The following is a 26330-nucleotide window of genomic DNA, read 5'->3' on the forward strand; positions in this document are numbered from 1 at the left end:
GCCACTCTCTCAATGGAGGAGGCAGTGCGCTCAGCCATAAGGGTCAATGGATGCTCCACATAGACTCCTCCACAACGGAGACCATGGCATGCAGACCCTCAAGGATCTCCGCCAGATCCTCCCGCACATCCCGCTGGACATCTAGCATCTGCCGCCTAATGGGCAATTCCAGAGGTTCATCATCAGCCTTTGACTGAGCATCGTCCTGGTCCCCAGGAGTCAACTGACTGCCGGCGGCCTGGGCACTCTCTGCCTCCACCTGCACCTCATTCGAGTGTGAAGTGCCCTCACCAATGTGCACCGACATTCTAGCCGCTGACCTAATGCCCACCAAGGTGCTGGTATCTGTGCTGGTGCCTGGTTCAGAGAGCGGGCGTGACGTAGATACAAATGAAGCCCGGTGGTCCTCCAATGTCAGGGGTGGCCCTTCAGTGTCCAAAGAGTGAGTGTGGGTGCCTGTAGGGGGTGGTGGTGTGTGTCAGCTTCACCTCTGACTTCTGAGAGGTCCGAATCGCTCCAACTCCCTTGGTTCGAGACCTTGGACTTATTTGAGAGTTGTGACAAAGTGCAGCAGACAACTGGCTTTGGTGCAAGAAAAAAAAACTGGGTTTATTGAAGTCACAAATGAACTTATAACATTAGGATTACACTGAGATTATACAGACCTACAAAGTACACTTAGTTAAGAATGGGGAACGCGCAGCATAACGAGGGAAAATCACGCTATTAATCCCCTTACCCTTGTCCCACCCCCAAAACCTAACTAAATTGAACTAGGAGGGTCAGGGATCATGCTGACCAACCAGGGTTCCTTGACAGAAAATCCAGCCAGGTAAGCCGGTTGCAGTTTTGGGGTACGCTCTTTGTGTCCTCTGGGGCCTGCCGTCCCCACATGGTCCTGGTCTGTGGAATCTGGGAAGGTTCTTCAGCTGGGTGGAGGGCGCAGTTGTGGGTGGTCGATCTTCGTGGAGGGTTGCAGTTGCAGCCTTGTTGTCTTCGGTTGAGCCTGCCACCCTGTGCCCCTCGCCGGGATGTTGCCTGCGGGCCTGCAAACCTCCAGATCTCCTTCCTCCGCTTGGCTCAGCTCCCTGCTTAAACTCAGCTTCAACCATTCCAAAACTGCTCACCCTTCCCCCCCACCCCCCCGCCCCGCCCTTCGTAACTGGTGGCCCAGTTATACTGTTTTTAGAATTTCTTATCTGAATCCAAATCAAGGTTAGTTCTTTGTCTGATTTTGGTGGGCTTCTTCAGGTGATTGTTGTCTCGTTGTTTTTAATAGGCTTGCATGATGTTTATCGTTGTCTTCCTGTCCCCGTCACTAGTCTTGAACTGCAAGCCATTGTATATGTGGAGTATTGATAGGTTTGCATAATTGCATTGATTGCTGCCTTCCTGCCTTAGTAGTTAGTAGTGATTATTTATGCAAGATTTTGATGGGCTTTAGTTTCATGTAAGATGAAGTCTTTCTCTGAGTTGATTGTTTTAAAGGGAAGAATGCGTATTCTGTCTCCTCTCGTTGTCTGGTTTCAGGCAACAATCCACACTGCATTCAACAAGCCTGGGAATGTCCAGTCCCAGACCTTAATGGGCCTAGCCTCCTGTCTGCAGGGCTCTACACTTAACTCAGCAGTTGGGTCCTCTGCCATAAAAGTCCAAAGGTCATATCCTTGTTGATGATATGAAAAATGTGGGAATTTTGAGAACCATTCAAGCTAGTGAGTATAAAAGGGAGAGCAAGGGCATGTCTTTAGTTAAAGTCATCACACTGTCACTGTCCATGCCAACAATAGAGATCTGCATCATGGTGCCATCATCTTTCAATGATCAATGGGGACTCCAGGTTTGTGGCTTCCATCAATGAAGAGACCACATTGGAATGGTTGCACAATCCGAAACTCTCACCTCTGGGCACTGCGCTCTTACCTTCGTCTGGCACCTCCGCCTCTCCACGCCCGGTTGCACGTGGGCGTGCTGGCTCTCGAGGTCAAGGGCACCCTGCTCAAACCTCGTAAGCAGCAGCAGGTTGGGTGGGCCTCCACCTGCCCGTGACCTCTCTGCTTTGTTATGGCTTGTCTTCTCCTGAAAGGACAGAGGAGCATTGATTAGTCCACTCCCTACCTGCATTGCCATTGCAGTCCGGCCAATCCCAGCTGAGGAACACCTCGTAGGGCACATCCGAGCCGTGGCCCTCAAGTCGCAAGGCACTCAGTCCAAGCAGCCAGGGCTCACCCCCTTGGCCAGCTCCGGTGTCATTGACAGCCGGCACCCAGACTCTAATACTCCTGAAGTCCATGGAGGGGGGGAAGGACGGCCGCATCTTAACATTTCTGCACACTGACCCGTGCCAACACAGTACTCACCCTTCCTAAGTGCAGCAGGTAATTGAACCTCTTCCGGCACTGTATCCATGTGCACCACACCATATCATGGCTGCTAACCGCATTGCAACCTCCTCCCATGCCCTCTTTGTAAGGTGCGATGGCCTCCTCGTTCCATCTCCGGGGACAAGGGTGTCCCTTCTGGTAGCCACCTCCTCCAGGAGGACTGCGAGGCACTCATCAGGAAACCGGGGAGTCGAATGCCCACCCGACCTGTCCTCCTGCCTGCTGTGTCCAGCTGCATTCGACTCCATAACTTGAATTTTTGACAATGCAGAGGAGATGTTCTCCCATGGCAGCCTTCAAGGGGCTGCCTGTGCTATTCTTAAATTGGCCACCAGGCTGCCATTGGATCCAGTGACCGCCAGGCCCTGCTCCCGCATGGCCCTTCCTGACTAGTGGGGAACCACGTTTCACGCTGGGCAGACCTTAATTGGCCCGCCAGCGTGAAATCGCACTTGAGGGCCAATTGCGGGCAGCAGCCATTTCCTGGCCAATCCTGGGCCCGCCAACAGCACCCGCCCACCAAACTCAAAATTCTGCCCTAAGTGTGCGAAGAGGACCCGGAGACAGACAGCAACACCGAAAAGAGCAGGAGAGAGGAGAACGCAGAGATAGACAGCAGTACCTAAATGACTGGGAGAGAAGAGGACCAAGAGACAGATAGCAACACCTAATTGTGCGGGAGAGAGGAGAACACAGAGACTGACAGCAGCACCTAAAAATTGGAGAGACGAGGACCTAGAGACAGAAAGCAGCACCTGAAAGCTCCATCCAATCCAGTCCAATCCATGGCTTTAAAGTGGACTGACCACATTCTGATAAAAATAATTGGAGTGTGTCGTCACAAAAAAACAGGTCGTCATTGGTTGGTGAATATTTTCCTCATTTATCTTTCAAAACTTGGGTAATTTTAATGATTGTAAGATTTTATTATTAGGAGTAAAACTTTACTACTATTAGTAAGCCTATTAGATTTGCTGATGACTATTTCCTATTTATTTAACTAGGGAATTTCAACCGGGGAAAGTAGAACATTTATTGAAGTACAAGAAAATAAGCACAGGCAGGAGCAGAGACGTTAATTATTATACTGATTAAATTTTAATTAATTAACCACTATAAAGGTGGCAGAGCAGGTGACCTGTGGCAGCTGCAGAATGTGGGAGCTCGTGGACGCCTATATGATCCAAGGCAAACACACCTGCAGTAAGTGTCTGCGGCTAGAAAAACTTCAGCTCAGGTTCATTGAGCTGCAGACACTGACACATCAGGGAGGGGAGGGGAAAGTCACCTGGATACTTTGTTCCACGAGGCGGTCCTTAAGATAGGGTTATCCAATTTGGACCATGGTCAGGGACAGGAGGGTATGGCTGCAAGGGAGGCATGTATGAGGATCAAGAAGGTAGGAGTGGAGGGTCCTCAGCTCTTGCAATTGTCCAACAGATTCAAGGTTCTTGCAGCCTGCATGGATAAAAGTGGGGGGGCTGCAGGATGGATGAGTGAACTGACCATGGCACTGTGGTACAGGAAGCCATGCAGGGGGGAGTTAATAGGAATGTAGTGGTGGTAGGGGACTGTATAGTTAGGGAGATTGACACAGTTCTCTGCAGCCGAGAGTGAGTCAAGGAGGCTGTGTTGCCTGCCTGGTGCCAGGGTTGAGGACAACTGCTCTGGTCTGGAAAGGAACTTGCAATGGGAAGGACAGAGCCCAGTTGTCATGGTCCACGTATGTACCAATGACATAGGAAAGAGTAGAAAAGGGATAACTACAAACAGTTAGAGACTAAATTAAAAAGCAGAACCTCAAAGGTAATCATAGCCAGGAGCAAATTGGAGTAGGGTAAACAATAGGAGAGTGTTAAATGGGTGGCAAAAAGATTGAGAAATGGGTTTTGATTCATGGGAACTGGCACCATTACTGGAGAAAGTGGGATCTGTACCGCTGGGATGGTCTTCATCTGAACCATGCAGGGATCAGTGTTCTGGCGAGTCGATAACTAGGGCGGTGGAAAGGGTTTTATACTAAGTAATGGGGGCAAGGGATCAAGTGAGGGAAGATGAGATAAATTAAAGAGGTAGGGCAATGCAAGAGAGCAACATAAAAGGGGAATGATATTCAGAGTATGACAGGAAGGGACAGAGCATACAAACTTAAGAGTGTACCTGCAGATAAGGGTTGAAGTTACAAAAATAATAAAATTACGTAATTATAGGCACTCTATCTGAATGCACACAGCATTCACAACTAGGTAGATGAGTTGGCAGCACAAATAGGAGTAAACATGTTATGATCTAATTGCTACTATGGAGACATTGCTACACAGTGACCAAGGCTAGGAACTTAATGTTCAAGGGTATTCGATATTTCGGAAGGATAGGCAAAAAGGAAAAGGAGGTGGGGTAGCGCTGTCAATATGAAATTAACAGTGAGATCAGTACATTAGTGAGGGAGGATCTTAGATTGGAAGATCAAGATGTAGAATCAGTTTGGAGCTAAGAAACTTTAAGGGGCATCAAACATTGGTAAGAGTTATTAATAGGCCACCAAACAGTAGTGGTATGGAATAAATCAGGAAATTAGATGTGCATGTTACAAGGGTAAGACAGTAATCATGAGGGACTTCAATCTACATATAGACTGGGTAAATCTAATTAGTACGAATGCTGTGAAGGACAAATTCCTGGAATGTATATAAGATGGTTTTCTCGAAGAGTGTGTTAAAGAACTAATTTGAGAATGGGCAATTTGAGATCTAATATTGTGTAATGAGGGACGGCTAATCAGTAATCTCATTGTAAAGAAAGAGTGACATTAAATGATCGAATTTTACATTAAGTTTGATAGTGATGTAATTCAATCCAAAATTAGGGTCCTAAATCTAAACAAAGGAAACTACAAAGGTTTAAGGGGCAAGTTGGTTGTGGTAGATTAGGAAATTATATTAAAAGGTAGACAGTGTACAGGCAATGGCATTTAAAGAATTAATACATGATTTACAACAAATTTACATTCCTTTGAGGCACAGAAACCCAGGAGGAAAGGTGATCCAACCATGGCTAAGAAGAGAAGTTAGTGATTCTATTAGATCAATGAAGAGTCTTCTTAAGCTGTCAAAGAAGCAGTAAGCCTGAGGATTGGGAACATTTTAGAATTCAGCAGAGGACCGAGAAACTGATGAAGAAAGAGAAAATAGAATATGAAAGTAACCTGGCAAGAAACATAAAAACAGACTGTAGAAGCTTCTATAGGTACATAAAAAGGAAAAGATTAGCAAAGACACATGTGGGCCTGTTACAAACAGAGAAAGGAGAATTTATCATGGAGAATAAGGAAATAGCAAAGGAACTAAACAAATACTTTGGGCAGAATTTTGCTGTTGGCGAGCAGGGGGCGGGGCCCGCTCGCTGACACGTAAAATGATGTGGGATGATGTCGGGGGGAACCCTCGACATCTTCCTGCCCCATTAAAATTTTCAGGAAGGCAGGGCCACAGCAAAATCGACCATTGACAGGATCATTTAAACAATTAAAGGACCTGCCTGTCCAACCTTAAGGTTGGTGGGCAGACCAGGAGCCTCGGCAGACAATAGAAAAAACATGAAACCTCATCCACCGGCGGGATGAGGTTTCATGCAGGGTTTTAAACAGTTTAATAAAGTTTTAGTGTAATTTATGAACATGTCCCATCTCATGTGACATTGTCACATGAGGGGGACATGTTAAGGATTTTTAAAAATTTCTATTTTTAATCTTTTTAAAAGTGTAAGCGATCTCCCTGAGGCAGCACTTAGCCTCAGGGAGATATGCGCTCTTTCGTGTGCATGCGCGAAAGAGCGCACTCTCACTTTTTGGGAATCCCCCCCCCGCCTGCACAGGAAGCGCATAGCGCTTCCCGCCGGACGTCACGCTGGGTGGGCCTTAATTGGCCCACCCACGTAAAATGGCGGTGGGGATCGGCTCCCCGCCCGCCAGAGATTGGGTCGGGCCCGCCCGCCCAACAGGCAGAAAATCCTACCCTTTGTGTCTGTCTTCATGGAGGCAGATACAAAAACATCCCAGAAATACGAGAGAACCAAGTGACTAGTGAGATTGAGGAGCTGAAAGAAATTACTATCAGTAAAAAAAAAAGTAGTACTGGAGAAACTAATGGGATAGATAGTTGACAAATCCTCTGGATCTGATGATCTACATCCCAGAATGTTGAAAGAGGTGAATATGGAGATGGTTGATGCCTTGGTGGTCATTTTCCAAAATTCTGGAATGGTTCCTGCAGATTGGAAGGCAGAAAATGTGACCTCACTGGTTAAGAAAGGAGGGAGAGAGAAAACAGGGAACTACAGACCTATGAACCTGACATTGGTAGTAGGGAGAATGTTAGAATCTATTATAGAGGATGTGGTAGCTGGAGACTTAGAAAATAAGAGAAATGGTTAATGGACAGAAAACAGAGTGTAGGAATAAATGGCTCATTCTAAGGTTGGCAGGCTGTGACTAGCGGGGTACTGCAAGGATCAGTGCTTGGGCCCCAGTTATTCACAATTTACATCAATGACTTGAAGGTGGGAACCAAATATAATATTTCTGAGTTTGCTGAGTGCACAAACCTAAGTGGGAATGTGAGTTGTGAAGAGGATGCAAATAGGCTTCAAGGGGATTTATACAGGCTAAATGAGTGGGCATGAACATGACAGATTGAAAATAATGTGGAAAAATGTGAAGGTATCCACTTTGGTAGGAAAAACAGAAATGCAGCGTATTTCTTAAATGGTGAGAGATGAGGAAGTGTTGATGCCCAAAGGGTCCCGGGTTTCCTTCTTCATGAGCAGCTGAAAGCTAACATGCAGGTGTAGCAAGCATTAAGAAGGCAAATGATATGTTGGCCTTTATTGCAAGAGGATTTGAGCGCAGGAGTAAAGGTGTCTCACTGCTCTTGCATTGAGCCTTAGTGAGACCACACCTGGCATACTTTGATCTCCATACTTAAAGAAGGATATACTTGCCATAGAAGGAGCACAACAAAGGTTCACCAGACTGATTCCTCAGTTGGCAGGATTGTCCTATGAAGAGAGATTAAGGAGACTGAGCCTGTATTCTCTAGAGTTTAGAAGAATGAGATGTGATCTCATTGAAGCATACTAAATTCCTACAGGGCTTGATGTGATAGATGTAGGAAGGATGTTTTCCCACATACAAAATTGGCTGAGTAATAGGAAACAGATGGTAATGGTCAATGGATATTTTTTGGGCTGGAGGAAGGTTTGTAGTGGAGTTCCCCAGGAGTTGGTATTGGGACCCTTGCTTTTCCTGATATATACTAATGATCTTGATCTTGGTGTGCTGGGGACAATTTCTAAGTTTGCGGATGATACAAAACTTGAAAGCATTGTAAACTTTATAATTCCTGGGATCAGGACAACAATACTTGTGATTTTACAATAAATCTGTTATTAATGGTACATTGAACACATTATAATGGGAAGAAGACTTAATCATTTTTTTCGTGTAAAATGGTTGCTATACAGTGATCATCACAGCCAAGGACACCAACATTGTTATCCATGCTTTGTACTCGTGTAAATGATTGGACATTTGAAATCCTCAGAAGACTGGACTCTAGTTCAGACTGTAACATCCTAGCTTATGAGATGAACAGCATTGGTGATGCACAGTCAGTGGGTGTATCATAATCAGTTATTTCTACATTAAATGAGAAAAGCAGCTTGTAAATGTAGCAAAGATTCAGTGAGTCAGACCAGAACAACAAGCTTATATATCTGATGAAACACTTCAACAAATAAATAATATTGCCTGAGTCACGACGCTCATGGTATGTCAAAAACTACCTGCAATGAAAGGGAATCATAGGGCTTTATTGTACACTCCCCACTGGCATGTTTGAAGGTGGGAGAGGGCTCGTAAAATGCAGTGCGTAGCCTCCCACTGCCTACCCACCTGCCCCTGACCTGTGTCTCATTTTAAAGGGGGCCATGAAGGCATCGGGCATCCCACATGCCCTTGGGTCTAATGAGGGCCCTAATTGGCCAATTAATAGCCACTTAAATGCCTCTCCCCACCTCCCCCACCGCCGCTATTTTACCCATGTCAGGAGGCGGCCCATGCCATGTGGGATGTCCAGCAGCTTTTACTGGGTGAGCTTGTGACGGGAGTTTGTGGGGGGGGTGGCGGGGGGCGGGGGAACTACTTTTGGGGTTCCTTGTGCCCATTGAAGGTACCCCCCAAGATCATGACCCCCCCACCCTTTAACTTTTCATCCCTCCACCTCCCCACCTCCAGCCTCTCAAACCTGGCCCCCTGCCCCTCTCAATGCCTCACTGGGGCCTGCCAGCCGCCAATACACCAGACTTCAGTCTGGCTTCCATAACCTCCTCTTTTTTTGAGGACTGCCTGTAGTCCTAGCAGTTTCCACCGCTCAAAACTGGAGCTTCTGGGACTACAGAGCTGCCGGCCGATTGGACCATTCGGAAGCTCTCTATGACAAGACTTCATGCCCAGTGGAGTGGGGCAGAGGTTTTGCCCTTAGTCAATTAACTGAGCATAAAGTGGCTGCGGGGCAGTTGTCTTTTTTGTGCGTGGACTCCCAGTCGGCTTTTTAGTTGTGGGGTGGGGTTGAGTGGCTGGCTCCCCGTAAAATCCAGCCCATAGCCTGACTGTTATTGGAAAGTATAATCCAGTCACAATTGCAGTTGCAAAGTGGCATTTGTTCTGCGCAGTTCTAAGTAGAATCTATAAGACTGAAGAATTTCATGTGCTTGTCAAGAAAAAAATAAAATGGCGCACTATATAGGTATAATTAAATAGAAGGATCATTTCACAAACTTCAGTATATTGGAATTATCAATCCTGTGATAGCCATCATGACAGTGGAAAATTACTGAGAATTCTCCAACTATATTCTCTGACTGTTCCCATATTCTTACAATTTTCAAAGCTTTTTTCCCCTTTATCCTTTTGTGGGATGTGGGCGACCAGCTTTTGTTGCACAACCCTAATTGCCCTTGAACTGAGTGGCTTGCTCAGCCATTTCAGAGGGCAGTTAAGAGTCAACCACATTACTGTGGATCTGGAGTCACGTGTAAGCCAGACCAAGTTAGGACAGCAGATTTCTTACCTTAAAAGATTTTAGTGAACCAGATGGGTTTTTACAACAATCGATGAAAGTTTCATCTACACCAAGACTAGTTTTATATTCCAAATTTATAAATAAATTTAAATTCCACCAGCTGCCGTGGTGGGATTTGAACTTGTGTCCCCAGAGAATTAGCCTGGCTTCTACATTACTAGTCCAGGAACATTACCACTGCACCACCTCACCCCATCAAGTGCAGATAAAATTTGTGGGTGCTGGTCTGTGCAAAGCTGTATTACACCAGAAGGATATATTTTAATAAATGTAAGTTGCAATCTGTTATTATAAAAGTTCTGTAAGACTTAATATTGATCTGAACTCATGTAGATCTGTGCTTTGCCACACTAGTCATTGATTTTGTGTTTAGTATGATTTATGACAAACCAATCCAGTGAGGCTATCAAACATGCCTTTCTAGTAATTATTGTCAAACCATGTTCTACTTAGATTGCAGTGGAATGTAACTGTTGCCTATTGCCGAAAATGTCTTTCTGATGTATTAATTTTGCATGCGCAAACATATTAATGAATGCCCCAAGCAAAGTCTTTTCGCACTGGGCCCAGAATTTGTGGTCAGAGGCAAAGCAACTGCACTCATTGCTGAGCTTGAAGAAAGATCACTGAGATCTACCACTCTCTGTGGTGTGGATTTCTCCTTTCCAATCAGTAGTAATCAAGGTGATTTCTTGGCATCCAGCAAGAGTGATGCCATCAAAAAGGGTAAGCAGCCAAACAACCAATCACATTGAAGTATTCTCAAAGGCAACAACCCAGAAGTAAAATGCCTTGAATGTTTCACTTTTAATTTTACAGAGGGAAAAATAAATGATTGGGATATACACGTAGAATTAAGGACAAGCTGAAATATCATAAACAAACCTTTTTGATTAAAAGATTCTGGAAGTGTGAAGTCCTTATCATAATGGAGAAATGTGATATTCCACAAATATAGGGCAGAATTTTGCTCTTGTCGGACAGGCTCGGCGGGGGCAGCCGGAAAGCTGACTGCCGCTCGTGATCGGGGCCAGACCGCGGTTTCATGCTGGTGGGCCAAATAAGGCCCGCCAAGCATGAAATACGAGTGGCAGCACTCAGCGCTGCCCGTGCGGGCGGGGGTTGGAGGGCGAGTGCCAACTATGCACATGCGCACAACTGTGTGCTTGATAATCTCCCTGAGGCACAGAGCTTCCTTAGGGAGATGAAGAATTTTAAAAAATAAATAAAGAAATGAAAAATGTTATAAAACATGTCTCCTCATGTGACTCTGTCACATGAGCAGGGACATGTTGTTAATTAAATTTCAAAATTTTTATTTTATTTTTATTTGCTTTAGGAAACCTCATCCTGCCCATGAATGAGGTTTCCTAAAAAGTGCAAAGGCTGCTTGACCTTTTCGCCTGCCCGTCAACCATAAGGTTGGACGGGCAGTGAAAAATTTCTTTTAATCACCTTGTTAATGGCCTTAATTGGCCTTTTAATTGTTGGCAGATGTGCTGCCGACTCAGGTGCCTGCCCGCTGACTGAAATATCGCACGGCTGCGCGTTGACGTTGAGGCACTTGCCCGACATTAACGCACGATGTTTTACGCTCAAGTGGGTCGGACGTGCGCGCGTCCACCCGCCAAGTTCAAAATTTTGCCCATAATTTTGTTAGAGCTGGTGAGGCTGTTGAGCTGTAGTCATGAATTAAGTACACTGTTAAAACTCTGTTACATCTTATTTTTCAAGGTGTAACTTTTCCAAGGATTTTTACAATGAGACTAATATCATAAAAGGAAAAGTTTTCATCTGTTCAAAGATATCTGCTTGATTGCTAGGAGTCTTCAACAGCGAATGCTGTAGGGAAGGGTAGGATCACTGATGATAACGTCCAGATTTCTGCATTGAACTTGTGGCACAAGCAGACTGCAGAATTGACTGTCAGATTCAGAGGAGTAATGACTGTAAATGCTGACAGTTTCACCATTATTACTTGTCCAAAATCCCAGTCAATATGTGTTGAAAATATTTAACAATTTAAATCTCAGTTAATAATTTATTAATTAGCCAAATACGCTCATCAGTAAATATAAATGCTTTTGTTTAAATAACTAGCTGAAATAGGTTAATCTGTCATTTGTAACTGTGCTGGCCAGAGATTTCAGTAGGCTTTCACTGTCACCTTTTCTTCTGCCAACCTCTACAGCTGTCAATTGTTGTTCTTCCTTTCAGAGATCTCCATTTCTCGCTTCCATCACTTGAGCTCTGCTCTCCTTTGTGCTTCTTGTCTCTGTTGGGATGACAGTTCACCTACTTTATACCCTACATACTCGTCACAGTCTGTTAATAGTAACATTCATCTTTACCGAATGGAAGCCGCTACTTAAAACTTGCTTGTCCACGATGTCCTTTCAGGCAATGGCTCACTGGAACTACAGTGGGATCCAGCTATAATGCTACACAGAATCCAGTAGAATGCCAGTTTATTTTCAGCCCCAAAATTTTCATGAACACCAAATTTATCCTTTCAGAACATATTTCAGAATATTGTTGAAGTAACTGTATCAATGCTCCACAAATGACTTAGAAATGGCAGCCTCGTGACTAGTTTAGGTGCCCTTTTTCCTTTATAAATGCGGGTCAAACTTGCACTGATGTCCATACAACAATCAATACAAAATCAGGTGTACTGATTTATGAAAGAAAAAATCATCACCGAGAAGCTGAATATTATTGCCCAGATCAAGGAAAGTGCTGAGTAAGCACCTATTTCACAGAGAGTGGGGATTGCTGAATCAACACTCCGGGGTGGTATAAAGAGGAATTGAAGTTGAGAAGGGTGTCGATAGAGTGGAATGAAAGTGGCCAAGCAAGAGGAAAGCCTGAAATGCCAACAACACACCTCTCAACAAGGCCGACTACACGTGATTCACCAAAGAGTGGAAGACGTGCCCATACCCGGTCAAGTTTTCAACCTCAGGCTAAGAAGTAAATAGCACAAAGTTGGAACGAATGCGAAGCAGGGTGGGAGCTGTACTGTTGGGATGGCCTAAATCTGAACCGTGCTGGGACCAGTATACTGGTGAATCATATAACTAGGGTTGAAGAAAGGGCTTTAAACCAAATATTGTGGGGGGGAAGGTTCATGTGAGGGGAGATTTGGAAAGTGAGAAGAAAAAGGACAGACCAGTAGTGCAGGGTAGTGATGTCGGTAATGATAACCAAAGTGTGACAGGAAGGGACACAACATACAAACATAAGTGTGCACCAGCAAATAGGGTCAGAGGAGGGAAAAATTATAAGAGTACAGAATTAAAGGTTTTTTTATCTGAATGCACACAGCATTTATAACTAGATGGATGGATGAATTAATAGCACAAATAAAAATAAATGAGTATGATATGATTGTGATTACAGAGATGTGGTTGCAAAGTGCCCATTGATGGGACCTGAATATTCAAGATATTTGACATTTTGGAAGGACAGGAAGAAAGGCAAAGAGGGTGGGACGGTTCTCGACGAGATCAATGACCTTTGTTTTGGTGGAGGTAGGAAATAACAAAGGAAAGAAGTCACTGGTGGGAGTAATGTTTAGGCCACTAACAGTAACTACACTGTAGAACAGAGTACAAATCAAGAAATAATGGAGGCTTGTAAGAAAGGTACAGCAATAATCGTGAGAGATTTTAATCTTTGTATAGATTGGAAGGATAAAATTAGCAAAGGTAGTCTGGAGGATGAGTTCATAAAGTAGTCAGGGCAATTTCTTAGAACAATATGTTCTGGAACCAACTAGGGAACAGAATTTCAGACCTGGTAATGTGCAATTAGAAAGGATTAATTAATGACCTCATAGTAAAGGACCTTCTAGGTAAGAATGATCATAACATGATAAACTTCACATTATATTTGAAGGTGAGAAATTTGGGCCTGAGTGTACTGTTTTAAACTTAAATAAAGGCAATTACAAGGCTATGAAGACAGAGTCGGCTAAAGTGGACTCAGAAAATAGGTTAAAAGGTAAGGTGGTAGAGAAGCAGTGGCAGACATTTCAGACATAACTGTCAAAAAAAAAAATCCATTGAGAAAGAAAGACTCTACAAGAAGGATGCATTATCCATGACTAAGTAAGAAGTTAAGGATGGTCTCAAACTGAAAGAATAGATCAGTGCTGCAAAGTTTAGTGGTAGGCCTGAAGATTGGGAAAATTTTAGAAACCGGCAAAGAATGACTAAAAAAAAGAGAGAAATTAGAGAAAAAGAGAAAACTAGGAAGAAATTTATATTTATATAAACAGACAGTAAAATTTTCTACAAGTATTCAAAAAGGAAAGAGGTGTGACACTGAGCATTTGTCCCTTAGAAGGTGAGACAGGGGAATTAATAATAGGAAACAAGGAAATCGCAAAGACTTTGAACAAGGTTTTTTTTATCTGTCTTCACAAAAAGTATCCGAAGTATAGTATAAAATCTGGGGGTGAAAGGGAGAGGAACTTGAAATAATCACAATCACTAGAAAAAAAGTATTAGGAAAACTAATGGGGCTGACGTAACAAGTCCCCTGGACCTGATGGCCTGAATCTTAGGGTCTTAAAGGAAGATAGTAGATGCATTGGTTGTAATCTTCCAATATTTACTAAATTCTGCAAAGGTCACAGCAGATTGAAAAACCACAAATGGAACACCACTTTGCAAGAAAGGTAGAAGCGAGAAAGCAGGGAACTTGGATGTTAGTCTAAATTCTTTATTGGTAAATGCTGGAATCCATTATTAAGAAGATAGTAGCAGGACAGTTAGGAAATCATAATACAACAGGCAGAATCAACATGGTTTGTGAATGGGAAATCATGCTTGACAATTTTTTGTGTTCTTTGAGGATGTAACAAACAGGTTGGATAAAGTGGGAACAGTGGATGTTGTGCATTTGATAAGGTGCTCCATAAAAGATTACTTTTGAAGGGAAGAGCTCATGGTGTTGGGGATGATATAGCAGTGCGTGTACAGGATTGGTTAATTAACAAGAAACAGTCAGGATAAATGGGCCATTTTCAGGTTGGCAATCTGTGACTAATGTAACTCCACAGGGATCAGTGTTGGGGCCTGCAATAGTTACGACCTATATTAATGACTTGGATGAAGGGACCAACTGCATTATAGCCAAATTTGCTGATGATACAAAGATAATTAGGAAAGCAAGTTGTGAGGAGGACCCAAATGGTTAAAGAAAGGTTAATTGAGTGGGCAAAAATTTGGCAGACAGAGTATAATGTGGGAAAATGTGAGGTGTCCACTTTGGAAGAACAGAAAAACAAAATTACTGCGTCTCAAAACCAGCAATGTAAGGACCCAGGCTGTGTTGGATTTCAGGCCTTGCCGGATTTCAGGTCGGGTGGTTTGGGCCATGGGCGGTTTGGGTTAAGGTGGGTCGGGAGGGAGGGTCAAGGATCGCTTGGAACAGACCGCTATGCAAGCGGTGAAGTAATAACTAGTTTGCCACCATACAGCGCCAATGCAGTGACTAGCCAAATTGTCCAGGTAAGTTTTCTTTTATTTTACTCAATTCAAATTCATGCATGGCACGTTCTAAAAATGTCCGGTTTTTGGACAGCCAGATCTGGGACACTATTGTATTATTTAAATGGAGAGAGAGACTGCAGAGTGCTGCAGTGCAGAGTAATCATGTTCTTGTACATGAATCACAAAAAGTTAGCATGCAGGTAGAACAAGTAATTAGGAAGGCAAATGGAATGTTGGCCTTTATTGCAAGGGGGTTGGAGTATAAAAGTAGAGAATTCTTGCTATAACTGTGCAGGACATGGGTGAGAACACATCTGGAGTATTGTATGTAGTTTTGGTCTCCTTACTTAAGGAGGCATTGGAAATAGTTCAGAAAGGTTCAATATGCAGATTCCTGGGGTGAAGGGATTGTCTTCTGAGGAAAGGTTGAGAAAATTGAGCCTGTACTCATTGGAGTTTAGAAGAATGAGAGGTGATCTTATTAAAACATATTTAGGTTCTGAGGGTGCATGAATTACTTAGAGGTTGTTTCCCCTAATGAGGGAATATAGAACTAGGGGGAAAAGTTACAAAATAAGGGGTCGCTTATTTAAGATGGAAATGAGGAGAAATTTCTTCTCTGAGAAGTTTGTTAATTTTTGGAATTCTCTTCCACAGACAGCAGTGGAGGCTGAGTTAGATAGATTTTTGATTGACAAGCGTTGACTGGGTTATGGGGGACAGGCAGGAAATGACCTTATGGAATGGCTTGAGAGGCCAAATAGTTTACTCCAGCACCCCTGTAGAGTTTCGAGCCAGCAAAGAATGGTTTTCAAGATTCAAGAACCAGTGTAGCACTTTGCAAGTCACTGTAAAAGGGCAAGAGTCTGTCGACGTGCCAACTGCAGGATTATTTTACATGAAGGAGGATACACCGAAGAACAAATGGACATTGGAAAATTTGCCGAAACATGCTGCTTCCATCATCTAAACCTAAAATCACTGCCATGCTAACCCTTAAATAACGTCAAAGTCTGGATGACTTCATAATTTTCTTAGACTGATTCTGTCATGAATGTGCACTAAATATCAGAAACCATCTCTGAGAGAACAAATTACTGAAGATGGCCATCTTGCTAGTTGACAACTGCCCTTCACACCCACCCTCAGAGAATCTGCTAATACAATAGTCAACTGTATCAAAAACACCTGAAAATATGTCTGGGTGCTGTATTCGAGGCTGAAACTAATAGGGACAACAAGGAGAATTTTGAAGGCTTCAGTGAAGAAGAAATACTTGAAAGTAGGAAACGAGCTGTGAACTACAGTGGATTCAATGCACACATTTTAAACAAGACTAAGTCAGTTGTCATGGACAGAATGTATGTGCTCTCTTACTTCCCGTAATCAGTTTGTTTCATATGGAAAAAGGTTTCTGTCTTTTCTCAGCCTTGGAGTGTATATTCCAATTAAATAATTCAGTAGCAAGCTTTAGTGGGTTTAAAATAAAGGAAATTATTTATTTTCACACACTTAGCCAAAATTAACACAATGTTGCATACTTGGTCTCATGCATGCATACACATAGAGATTGGATACAGATAAAATAGTGCACTTTTACAGATTAAAGTTAATTCAGTTTCTGACTTCCAATTTCCAGTATTGAATGTGGCAGACCTGTGGTTTCTTAATTCGATTATTTAAATTTGAGATGAGGGTCTTGTAAAGCAAAGGGATCACAGCAGGTTGTGACATTTCTTGTAGTAGAATGTCGAGGAGGTTAGTTCTCAGATGAACTTTGAAACTGAAACAGGTTGAGTGCTATGGCTGATTGATGACCTGCAGCTAGCTTCAGAGCCTGGTTCTTAGACTGTCTGAGAACTGATTGTTCTGAAGATCTGTTGGCTCCTGAGATAATAAGGGTGCAGTCCCCGAAACCAGTTTTGTTCTGTTGAAGGGTCATGAGGTCTTGAAACGTCAACTGTGCTCTTCTCCGCCAATGCTGCCAGACCTGCTGAGTTTTTCCAGGTATTTCTGTTTCTGTTTTTGTTTTCACTACATAACTGCTGGGTTAACACTTGTAAGGCCCAACCTGTCTGGTTTGGATGGGGGTCCATTGTGATACAATGGGAAGTTGTTGGTGACCATTGAGTTTCGATCTTCCCTTTTGACCAGCATGAAACATGGAGACAGGCAGTCTGGAAACTCCACAGTCATTAGGTATTGGACCATCCTTAAACAATGAGATGTGTGAATTCCACAGATGGCTGTGAAGTACCCTCATCTACATTAATATTTAATTAGGCATTCACTGGCGACTTGATACTGTCTGTGGTGTCCAAATGCCAAAAATCACATGATTTATGGTAGCTATCATAACAGCTTGTTTGTGTACAGTTGTTAAAAGTATTGACTGAAAGTTCATAATATGACGTGCTTTTATTGAGCATGACACTGTACTTGGAGCCAAATTAGATACTGACATCATCAATGCATGGCTGAATATCATCATCCAAGAAGCTACCAATGAGATGATGACAAATGATGAATACCTGGACAAATCGTTGAGATGGTTGCAAACCAATGAAATTCCACTGCTGCAAGTGTGACAGACTTCAGAACAGCCAACATCTAGCAAAGCCAGAGACGAGGACTAAATGTTAAAACACTGTTTTAAAAAAAAACCTGCTTTCTTCAACACAGTTCCACATCTGTGGTTTTCAATAGCCTAATTGTGTATGTACATTTCTGTTAGTAGAATAAATAAAACTTAATTTATTTTAATTTATTGGCTTCATTTTGTTTGTCTTTTTTATGTTGGCTCCTAGCTTGGCATTTTTGAAAGGATCCTGTTATGACATGGTTTTGATATGTGGACCCAGTGGAATTTGTTACACTGGGGTACAGTGTATTTCTCTCAAGGAAGGAATGTGACAGGGTTGTCATCCATCAAATTCAGTGGCTCTGTCAATGATGTGTTGGATGACACTAGAAGTGACAGTTTCATAGCGACAGTTCCAGGAATTTCTGAAGGAATTGTTGTATGTTGTTCTTACACTGATGATATGTTATTAGTGTACTTACTTGCAGATCTGCTGCACTCTGTTATGAAGAGTAAGCTAATCCAACGATGTTTGAGGCTGGATTTGACGCTGAGAGTGGGATTCCACCCCCCGTAAAAAAGAACTCTCATTTGGAATGCAAGCACCTTCTAAAGTGACCTTTCTTAACACACAGATACAGAAATACAAATCAAACTTAAACTTTAAAGCTAAAACTCATTCCTAGCACCTACAAATGCCAATATGAATTCCTTTAACTGTCTTTATTTCCTAACACTACTAATCAAATTGCAGAAGCACTTTTCTAAAACATACAATTCCTGGGAATGCTGCTTCACTTGCAGTCATAAAAGATGTAACTAATCACAGGGTAAATGTAACAGTGATGTATCAATTTTCTCAAGCAGTTAATAAGCCATTTAACAAGTAACAAGTCACTTAACTAGTATAATCGTTAAAAAAAAGTTCTAATCCAGCTGTGGTGTGTGCAACTGTAGTGGAGAATTACTGAACACATGCAGAGAAAAAAATATCTGATTTACTGGCAAGTCACTGCATATATTCATGTTCCCTGATTTTACAAAAAAGCCTCGAAATGCAGTACAACTAAATATGCTAATATTGATTTATACTTAGTCGTGAACTGGCCAACCTTTAATCCCTTAACCAACAGCACTCAATTTAATTGATCATTTACCCTGCTCCTGTGTGTGGCACCTTGCTGTGCACAAATTAGCAGTCGTATTTTTCTGCATTATAACAGTAATCACACTTTAAGAGCGGTTCAGTGACTATGAAGAGCATTAGACACCCTGAGGTCACGAAAGGAGTTATACAAATTTAAATTCTTTCTTTCTCATTAAATTCTTTCTTTCTTGCTAACTTATTTTTGTGCTTTTCATTATTTTAGATTTTTTAAGTTGCAAGTTTATATTGCAACAAAGTAAAATTATGAATCAAATGTATGTGCTATTTATTCAGTGTGGTAATTAGGATATGTTGGCAAACTTGCAGATTAAAATGAAACGGATTTCAAAATTTATACAGCTTGATATAGTAGCTATAGAAAACTTCTAATTAGTGGCTCGCCTTCTGGTTAAATTGGTAATAAAAAGACTTAAATTTATATGGCGCCCTTCTGTTTGGAAGTGCTTTATGGCTAAGAAACACTTTGGAAATGAAGTCAGTGCTGCAAAGTACGTATTCTTTGTTGTTGCTTGTAATAAACCTGTAACCTTTATATATGGTGCCATAATGTATATATTATATATTATTCCCATATTTGCGTAACTTGGGGTGATTTTAGAAAGAATATGGAGGGCATTGCTTATTGTACATTCTTGGATTGTTTGCCAAATAGCTAGTATGTGCCATCATCTATAAAAGTGGCACTTTATCGGATGCCTTTTGGAAATTCAAGTACACTACTGGCTCCATGTTATCGACCCTATCATTTACATCCTCAAAAAGCCCTATTAAATTTGCCAAACATGATTTCCCTTTCATAAAAATGCGTCTACCCTGTCGGATCATACTATGATTTTCTACGTGCGTTATTAAGACTTCCTTAATAACAAGTTCCAGCATTTTCCTGATGACTGGTGTCAGGCTAACTGGCCCGTAGTTCCCTGTTTTCTTTCTCTCTGCTTTCTTGGATGTTGATGCAGATGATAATTTAAGGCAAACTTAGGTTTACACAGTGTATTACAATGCTCAGATGTCTGTTTTCACCTATCAGCAAAGCTCTGCATACCACCTGACAAGAAAACATCTGGCCACTCCTTTAATTCAACAAATAGATTTGAAATTTATGTAATGTTTAGGCTTGCACTAATAAGAAAATCCAGCAGTGAGAAAAGGCAATTGAAGTAAACCCCTCTAATATATTAACTCTTCCCAGTTGCAAATTGGTCATGTTGGGGAACTGAATATTTAAGGATATTTGACATTTTTGAAAGAAAGGAAGAAAGGAAAAGGAGGTGGATCGCTTGTTTATTAAAAAAAAGAACAGTATGGTAGTGAGAAATGATCTTTGCTCCGAAGATCGAGGTATAGCATCAGCCTGGGCGGAGATAAGAAATAGACGATAATTATTGGAGTTGAGAAGAATGAAGGGTGATCTTGTTGAAATATAGAGGATTCTGACGGGCTTGACAAGGCAGATGCTGAGAGGATGTTCCCCTCATGGGGGAATCTAGAACTAGAGGGTAGAGTTTCAGAATAAGTGGTCTCCCAGATGGCGATGAGGAGGAATTTCTTCTCTCTTTGGAATCAGTCTTTGGAAGTCTCTACCCCAAAAAGCAGTGGAGGCTGCATCATTGCATATATTCAAGGCTGCGTAGAAGGAGTTTTGATCTATAATGAAGTCAAGGGTTAAATGGTAGGCAGGATCAGATCATCCATGACCTATTGAATGGCACAGCAGGCTCGACAGGCTGAATTGTTTATTCCTGCTTCTATTTCTTGTGTTGTTATGTATTTTGAATACCCAATGCTTCTGCCTCTGCTACTTTGCTTGGTGGATTATTTCCAAACATTTAGCACTCAGGTTAAAGAAATTCTTACAAATAACCATTCTAAGTTTTCTTTTTGTTATTTGTTATTCCAGTTTCAATTTTTTCTATTTTAAAAAAATCTATCAAGTCATGTGTACATGCTTCGATGTACATTATGGAATGCTTTAAATAAGATCTTTGATTGTACTTAACTAAACCATTAATATTTTATACATAAAATATCTTGAAATGCGGTTTTAGCTGCTTTTGTGTAACCTTGTTCTACCTTTAAGCTCAGCCTTGCTATTTTCTGTCCGCTTACTATTATGCTACTACTATTATCATGCAGATATTTTGAGTGTAATCTGCAATCTGGGCACAATTGCACTCAAAACTCTGCTAGTTTTAAGAAGTGTTTTTTTTTTGCTCAAGTTTCCACTCAAACTTATTTGCATAGCACTGAATGTAAAATCTTTCATGAGCCTGATCAATTGGGCATCATTTTAGAATATAATTTAAAACTTAAATCATTTTTAGCATAAATAGGTATTCATGGAAGTAACCTATGCAGCTTTATCAATACAGTTGAAAAATGCTTTTTCACAAAAAAAGCAATTTTAAAAAGCGTCAGTAACTATAAGCAATTACTAACCTAATTTTAAATAACTGAATATTATTTTAAAAAGCTATATAGAGCTATTTAATGTAGCCAGTTTCTTAGTTAATTGCAAAGATATTTAAGAGTTTTTGAACATGCCTTTTAGTGTCCTTCTGTCTGGAAAAAAAAGTTAAAGTGGAAACTTGCAATGGTGATTAATTCAAACAGTAGTGTGCCCAGTTGTGTGGGTAGGAACAGCTTCTAGCATGATATATTTTAAACTAGTGTAAAAGATCACGAAAACTTGAGCTGTGCTCAACATAATTTGCACATGAAATTCTGCGATTTCAGGTGAATTGCACTGGAAAATAAACAATGAAAGCTAATTTAATAATAACCCCTGCCTACATAGAAAATATACTTTATATTACTATATGTTAAAAATGCAAGTGATTATTGAAATGATCAAACAAAATAACTTGAAACATATGAAGGGATATCGTATATTCTAAATTTTCTTTCCCTCTGCTCTCAGCCATGCCATTCATTGGATATTATTCCACGTGTATATTCTGGTTAGTGTAGGCATGCTATCCAACCCCATGGACAGCGTCACTGTTTGAGTTTATTCTGTCCTCACTTTTTGGTTGCATTTTCTAGAAGAAGGTCACTAGGTAATAACCATGAGCAAAATGTTTCTTTATTTTATCCCCTTTAACTTGGGGTGCTGAAGCTAATTGTAATATCCCTAATGCCACAATAGCTGGAATCAGTTAGCTTCGTACAAGCCAAGAATCTGACATGTAACTTGTGGCATGGCTGAATTCCACACTGGTTATAGACCAGAACTGGAATATTTTCAGGCATTTGTGGAAAGAGCAGAGGAGTGAGCATAATTAAATACGCTAACACAGGTATGATGGACTGAATGGCCTTCTTTTGTACTGTTTGATTTAGTGCTCATCAAGGGAGCTATGAAAATCTTTTCAATAAAAGGAACTGTTATTGCATTATTATAGTGATTAGATGAATAGATTGCTCACACAAGTTACAGATTATAAAAGTTGGCATTCACATATAATTTACACATTCAGGTTACAAGTCATAAAACCCTATGTTAGAGTGTGACTCATTCGCTCTAATTTATGTTGATCAGATTTTACAATACTTCGTCATTTCTCATTGAATTCCACATATAGACATATTGAAGTTATGAAATTTGAATGAAATTATGTGCCACGCAATTCTTCAGGAGTTCTCAGGACGCTGCTGTAACTTCAGCAGAAACTTGCTGGAAAACCCATTTGTGCAGTATTTCCACTGATCTTCCACTGAAGTTAAAGCAGCAATTGATGAGATTCAGCAAGGAAAGTCTTGCCTATCTTGTCTAAATAGTTCCTCTTTTTTAACGACTGTTTTCTTTATGTTATGTTAGCAGGACCATATTTAACAATCTTGTTTATCTTTTCCAGTTAAAACTTGTGGAGTTAATCTGCACGGTCCGGCTGGTACCTTTGTGTCCCCCAACTTTCCTTTTCAATATGACAGTAATGCTCAATGTGTCTGGATAATAACAGCATTAAGCCCCAATAAGGTAAGTAACAAATGGATATCTGTGCATTTGAACATTAGTAATGATGCACTTTCATAAAAGAAGATAATCAATGCTAATTCTAAGGGAAGATTTCCTCTGGTTACTGTGCTAGCAGTATCATAAACATAGCTGGAAAATTTCTCTATTTAGAGCAAAGTAATTGATGCATGCTTTTGAATTCTGTCAGAAACAAGTAGAGCAAAGTTTCCTGTAAAGTTTACGTTACCAAAATCCCCAGCACATTACCAACTCTGTTGTTTATCTTGTTCATTTGTATATACATGATATGCACAACAGTGTCCCCCTCATATTATAATTTAATTCTGCTCTCATGTAACACGAAAAGATATTCCAGCCCTATTCCTTTCTGTTTATCATCTGTAATCATTGACAAGGTTGTTTTACTAATCTAAGATGTGTCACAGAGCAATGCACAAAAAGGCAAGTTCATCCAGAAAATGCAGTAAGAATGCCAGCAAGGTTGTTAATGCTTCAAATCCTCTGACAAGTTTATTGTTGTTGTAATTATAGTTGTATAATGAACCTCTGTGTTGAAAGTCATGGCTTTATAGAGCTTAAATGAATACATCAGCGATTGCATCTGAGTGTCAGTAACTGTTCTTTATTTCTGTGAAGGCCAACGTTTTTATTGCATTCGGTTGATCAGAATTTCACTTGATGCTAATGTTGCGAACATCATCTTATAATCGTACCACATTAGCACATCCACTTTATAAAAATTGAGGTTGCTATTTATATTGCAATCCCAGCAAATCCGGATGATTGAGGACAAAGAATTATAGATTTCTGAGTGTGATGCAATCTTAACTAAAAGATATCTTGGGAAAATTGCAAAAGCGAAGTTTTGAAAGAGACATCATTGCAGGAAGGTTATTTTTTGAACAGATCTTCATTGTGAGGATGAAAGTAGATTTCTGCTATTATCTATAATTGCATAGATGTGAATCCCCATCTCGTAGCTATGGTAACAGTTAAGGTTGCTCTAAGCTATCATTGCAGTGGCATTGAAATTTCAATGGTTGTCAAATGGGGTGCAGGACAGAACATGGTTGCTATAGAAGAGGCAGGGACATTGTAGAATAGCAGAATATGGAATCTGCTTAAAGGAGCAATAATGGCACTGGAGGAAGCAAGAAACCTGGGCAGCGAAGGTGCAAGGGGTCAAAATCAGTGCAGCTAACTTGAAGAAGTCTGACCTGGGTGTTTTCTGAGAGGTGAAGTGGGGCTGGGTTGTTTAGGGTTGACTTTCAATGTCAGGGATCTGCCAAAACTAATGCACATCTTTTCAGAGCAGAAGAAGTTTAATTTCCACATCAGAGTTGCTAAGGTAAACTACCGACTGGCGTCCTTGGGAGGCCCTCATAGCTGCTAGATTTGTGGAGGGTGATGATGACACGCAGTGAGGATACTCCATAGATTTTCACACAGCCTCTGAGAATGTCTGACTCTTGCCTGGCTGAGGGCAGTTCGCTTGCGCTGTGATCAGGGCCATCTCAGAGACGCAGCCATGAAACTTTAGAAGCATCTGATCTTTTGTCTGCCTTCAGCACCTGAGCCCTTCAGGAGCACAATGTCACTGGTCACAGATACTGAAGAGATGGGGGCCAGCCCCACCTTAAAGGTGCTGGGAGCGCACAGAGAGAATGATGGGACTCTGTGACGTCTGCCCACTACATTCTGGCAGCAATGACAAGCACCATCGAGGTGCAGGCATCAGTAATGTGTCCAAAGAGTGTGAGGCCAGACCATCACTGTGGCCTGAAGGCTGCACGGAGCAAAGAGAAGAGACCCCGGACTGAGACACCTGCCTTTTATCTTGGGCAGAAAGGTTTCACATCTGAGTGACAAGAGCACTGCTCGTCAGAACAAGGAGCCATAGGCAGGGAGATGTTCTTGGGAGTTTATTGACAATAGTGAACAGAATTTACAAGTGATTAACACCCATGCCCAGACTGTGCAACTGTATCTTCTTAACTTTCCTAACCCTGCTGCTATGTCTTGGTGCTCCCCGGGCATCCACAGCGCAGGTGGAGGCAACCTGCTGACTGCAATGCCCTGTCTGTGATAATTCTGCCAGGCGTCCTCTGGAGGGCTAAGACCTGGAGGGCCCCGGCCTGCTTTCAGGGTCCTGATGTATGGCAGTTGCACCCTCCTTGGCCTGTGGAGCTGGAGCTGCTGAGGTCACAGGAAGAGGGGATTTGGATGGGCCGGACACTCCCGGAATCACCTCGGTGGATGGCCCCCGGGGTGTGCACCTGCTGATCCTCCTCCCTATGGGTGCCCGAGGGCCCCAGGCTGATTCCTTGAGGAGAAGGGGTAGCAGAAGTGAGATCGAGCTGCCCGTCACCCCTCTTGCATGCATACTTTTGGAGGCTAACTATGGCATCAACGATAGAGTTGAGCGCATGCAGCAATGCAGTGGCGACGTCTCCAAGGTCTCCATGGTGGCTGCCATCCTACCAGTGTTAACCTCATTATGTTGGCATGCCAGAACTATCACCTCAGCCTGAAAGTGGACGGACTCCTCCATTATGCCTTGAAAACTGAAGTGTGCAGCGGACATCCCTTCCTGTTGTTCCCGAGCTTGCCTTTGCAGCTCCAGCAACTGTGGCATGATCGAATTTTGAGGCTCATCATCTGACTCGGACTCAGCAAATTTCTGGTCTCCAGCAGTCCTCCAAGTGCCGAACACTAGGGAGGTCCCTGCCACTACTTGCTATAGATCAGAGAGTGTGATGTGCTCACCAGATTGTGATCCTGAGGCTATTCTAAAGCTAGTTCCCACCGAGGTGTGTGTCACTGTCCTGGTGGAGGGTGTGGGTGAGCGCTGTGATGGGACTTCAGGAAGGGTGCCTCCAGATTCCTCTTCAGAGGTTTCTTCAGGGCTTATTTGGAGGCCCTGGGTCATGGAGTCCATCAGCTGTTCCCCATTGTTGCCTGTGGAAGCAAGGGGAGATAATTAGTGCATGGCAGTGGCCTGTGAAACAGGACACATCACTCATGGCATGGTTGTCTGCTGGATGTTGCACTGCTGGACCCTCACTTGGTAGAGCACCACTGACCTCGCTGTCAGCACAGGACCGGTCCAGATCATTGCCAGCCAGCTGGATGGCTCTGTTTTCACAGTCCGTGAGGACCTTGAATTCAGGCATTACTCCACCAGTCTGTGACCTCTCCTTCTTGTTGTGTGCCAGCATGCCTTGCATAAATAGAGATGGAGAAAGTGTAAGCAGGCCGCCGGCCAAGCCAGATAAGTATGCCTGGCATGAGTGGGTGGTGAGTGGTCCCATGGACGGCATGAGAACAATGACGGTGAGTGTGAGAGGGTGATGTCCCTTGAACAGGCAGCGAGTGAGATCCTGTGAATGTGCGATGGGTTTTTGAGTGTGTGAGTTGAGAGAGATGGGAAGAGTGACTTACCCTGGCAGAACGGAAGAGATCAGTCATCCTCTTGTGGCATTGGTTGGCTGTCCTCTTTTGATGGGTGTTGGCGCTGACCACTGCTGCCACCACCTTCCAAGCCTGGTTCATCACACTGCTGCCCATCCTGCGGCCAG

The 26330-nt window shown here is 42.3% G+C and overlaps 1 protein-coding gene across 1 annotated transcript in view; it reads left to right on the plus strand.

The window, feature by feature from the left end:
* The window catches only part of csmd3b (CUB and Sushi multiple domains 3b), a 2128577-nt gene that overhangs the window by 1301967 nt on the left and 800280 nt on the right, over positions 1-26330 (plus strand). Inside the window, exon 10 of the mRNA XM_078541225.1 lies at positions 22631-22752. Within this exon, the coding sequence (XP_078397351.1) occupies positions 22631-22752 (122 nt within the window). The remainder of the gene's footprint in view (positions 1-22630; positions 22753-26330) is intronic.

Source organism: Cetorhinus maximus, chromosome 4 (genome assembly GCF_964194155.1).
Source record: "Cetorhinus maximus chromosome 4, sCetMax3.hap1.1, whole genome shotgun sequence".
In the NCBI taxonomy this organism is placed as follows: Eukaryota; Metazoa; Chordata; class Chondrichthyes; order Lamniformes; family Cetorhinidae; genus Cetorhinus; species Cetorhinus maximus.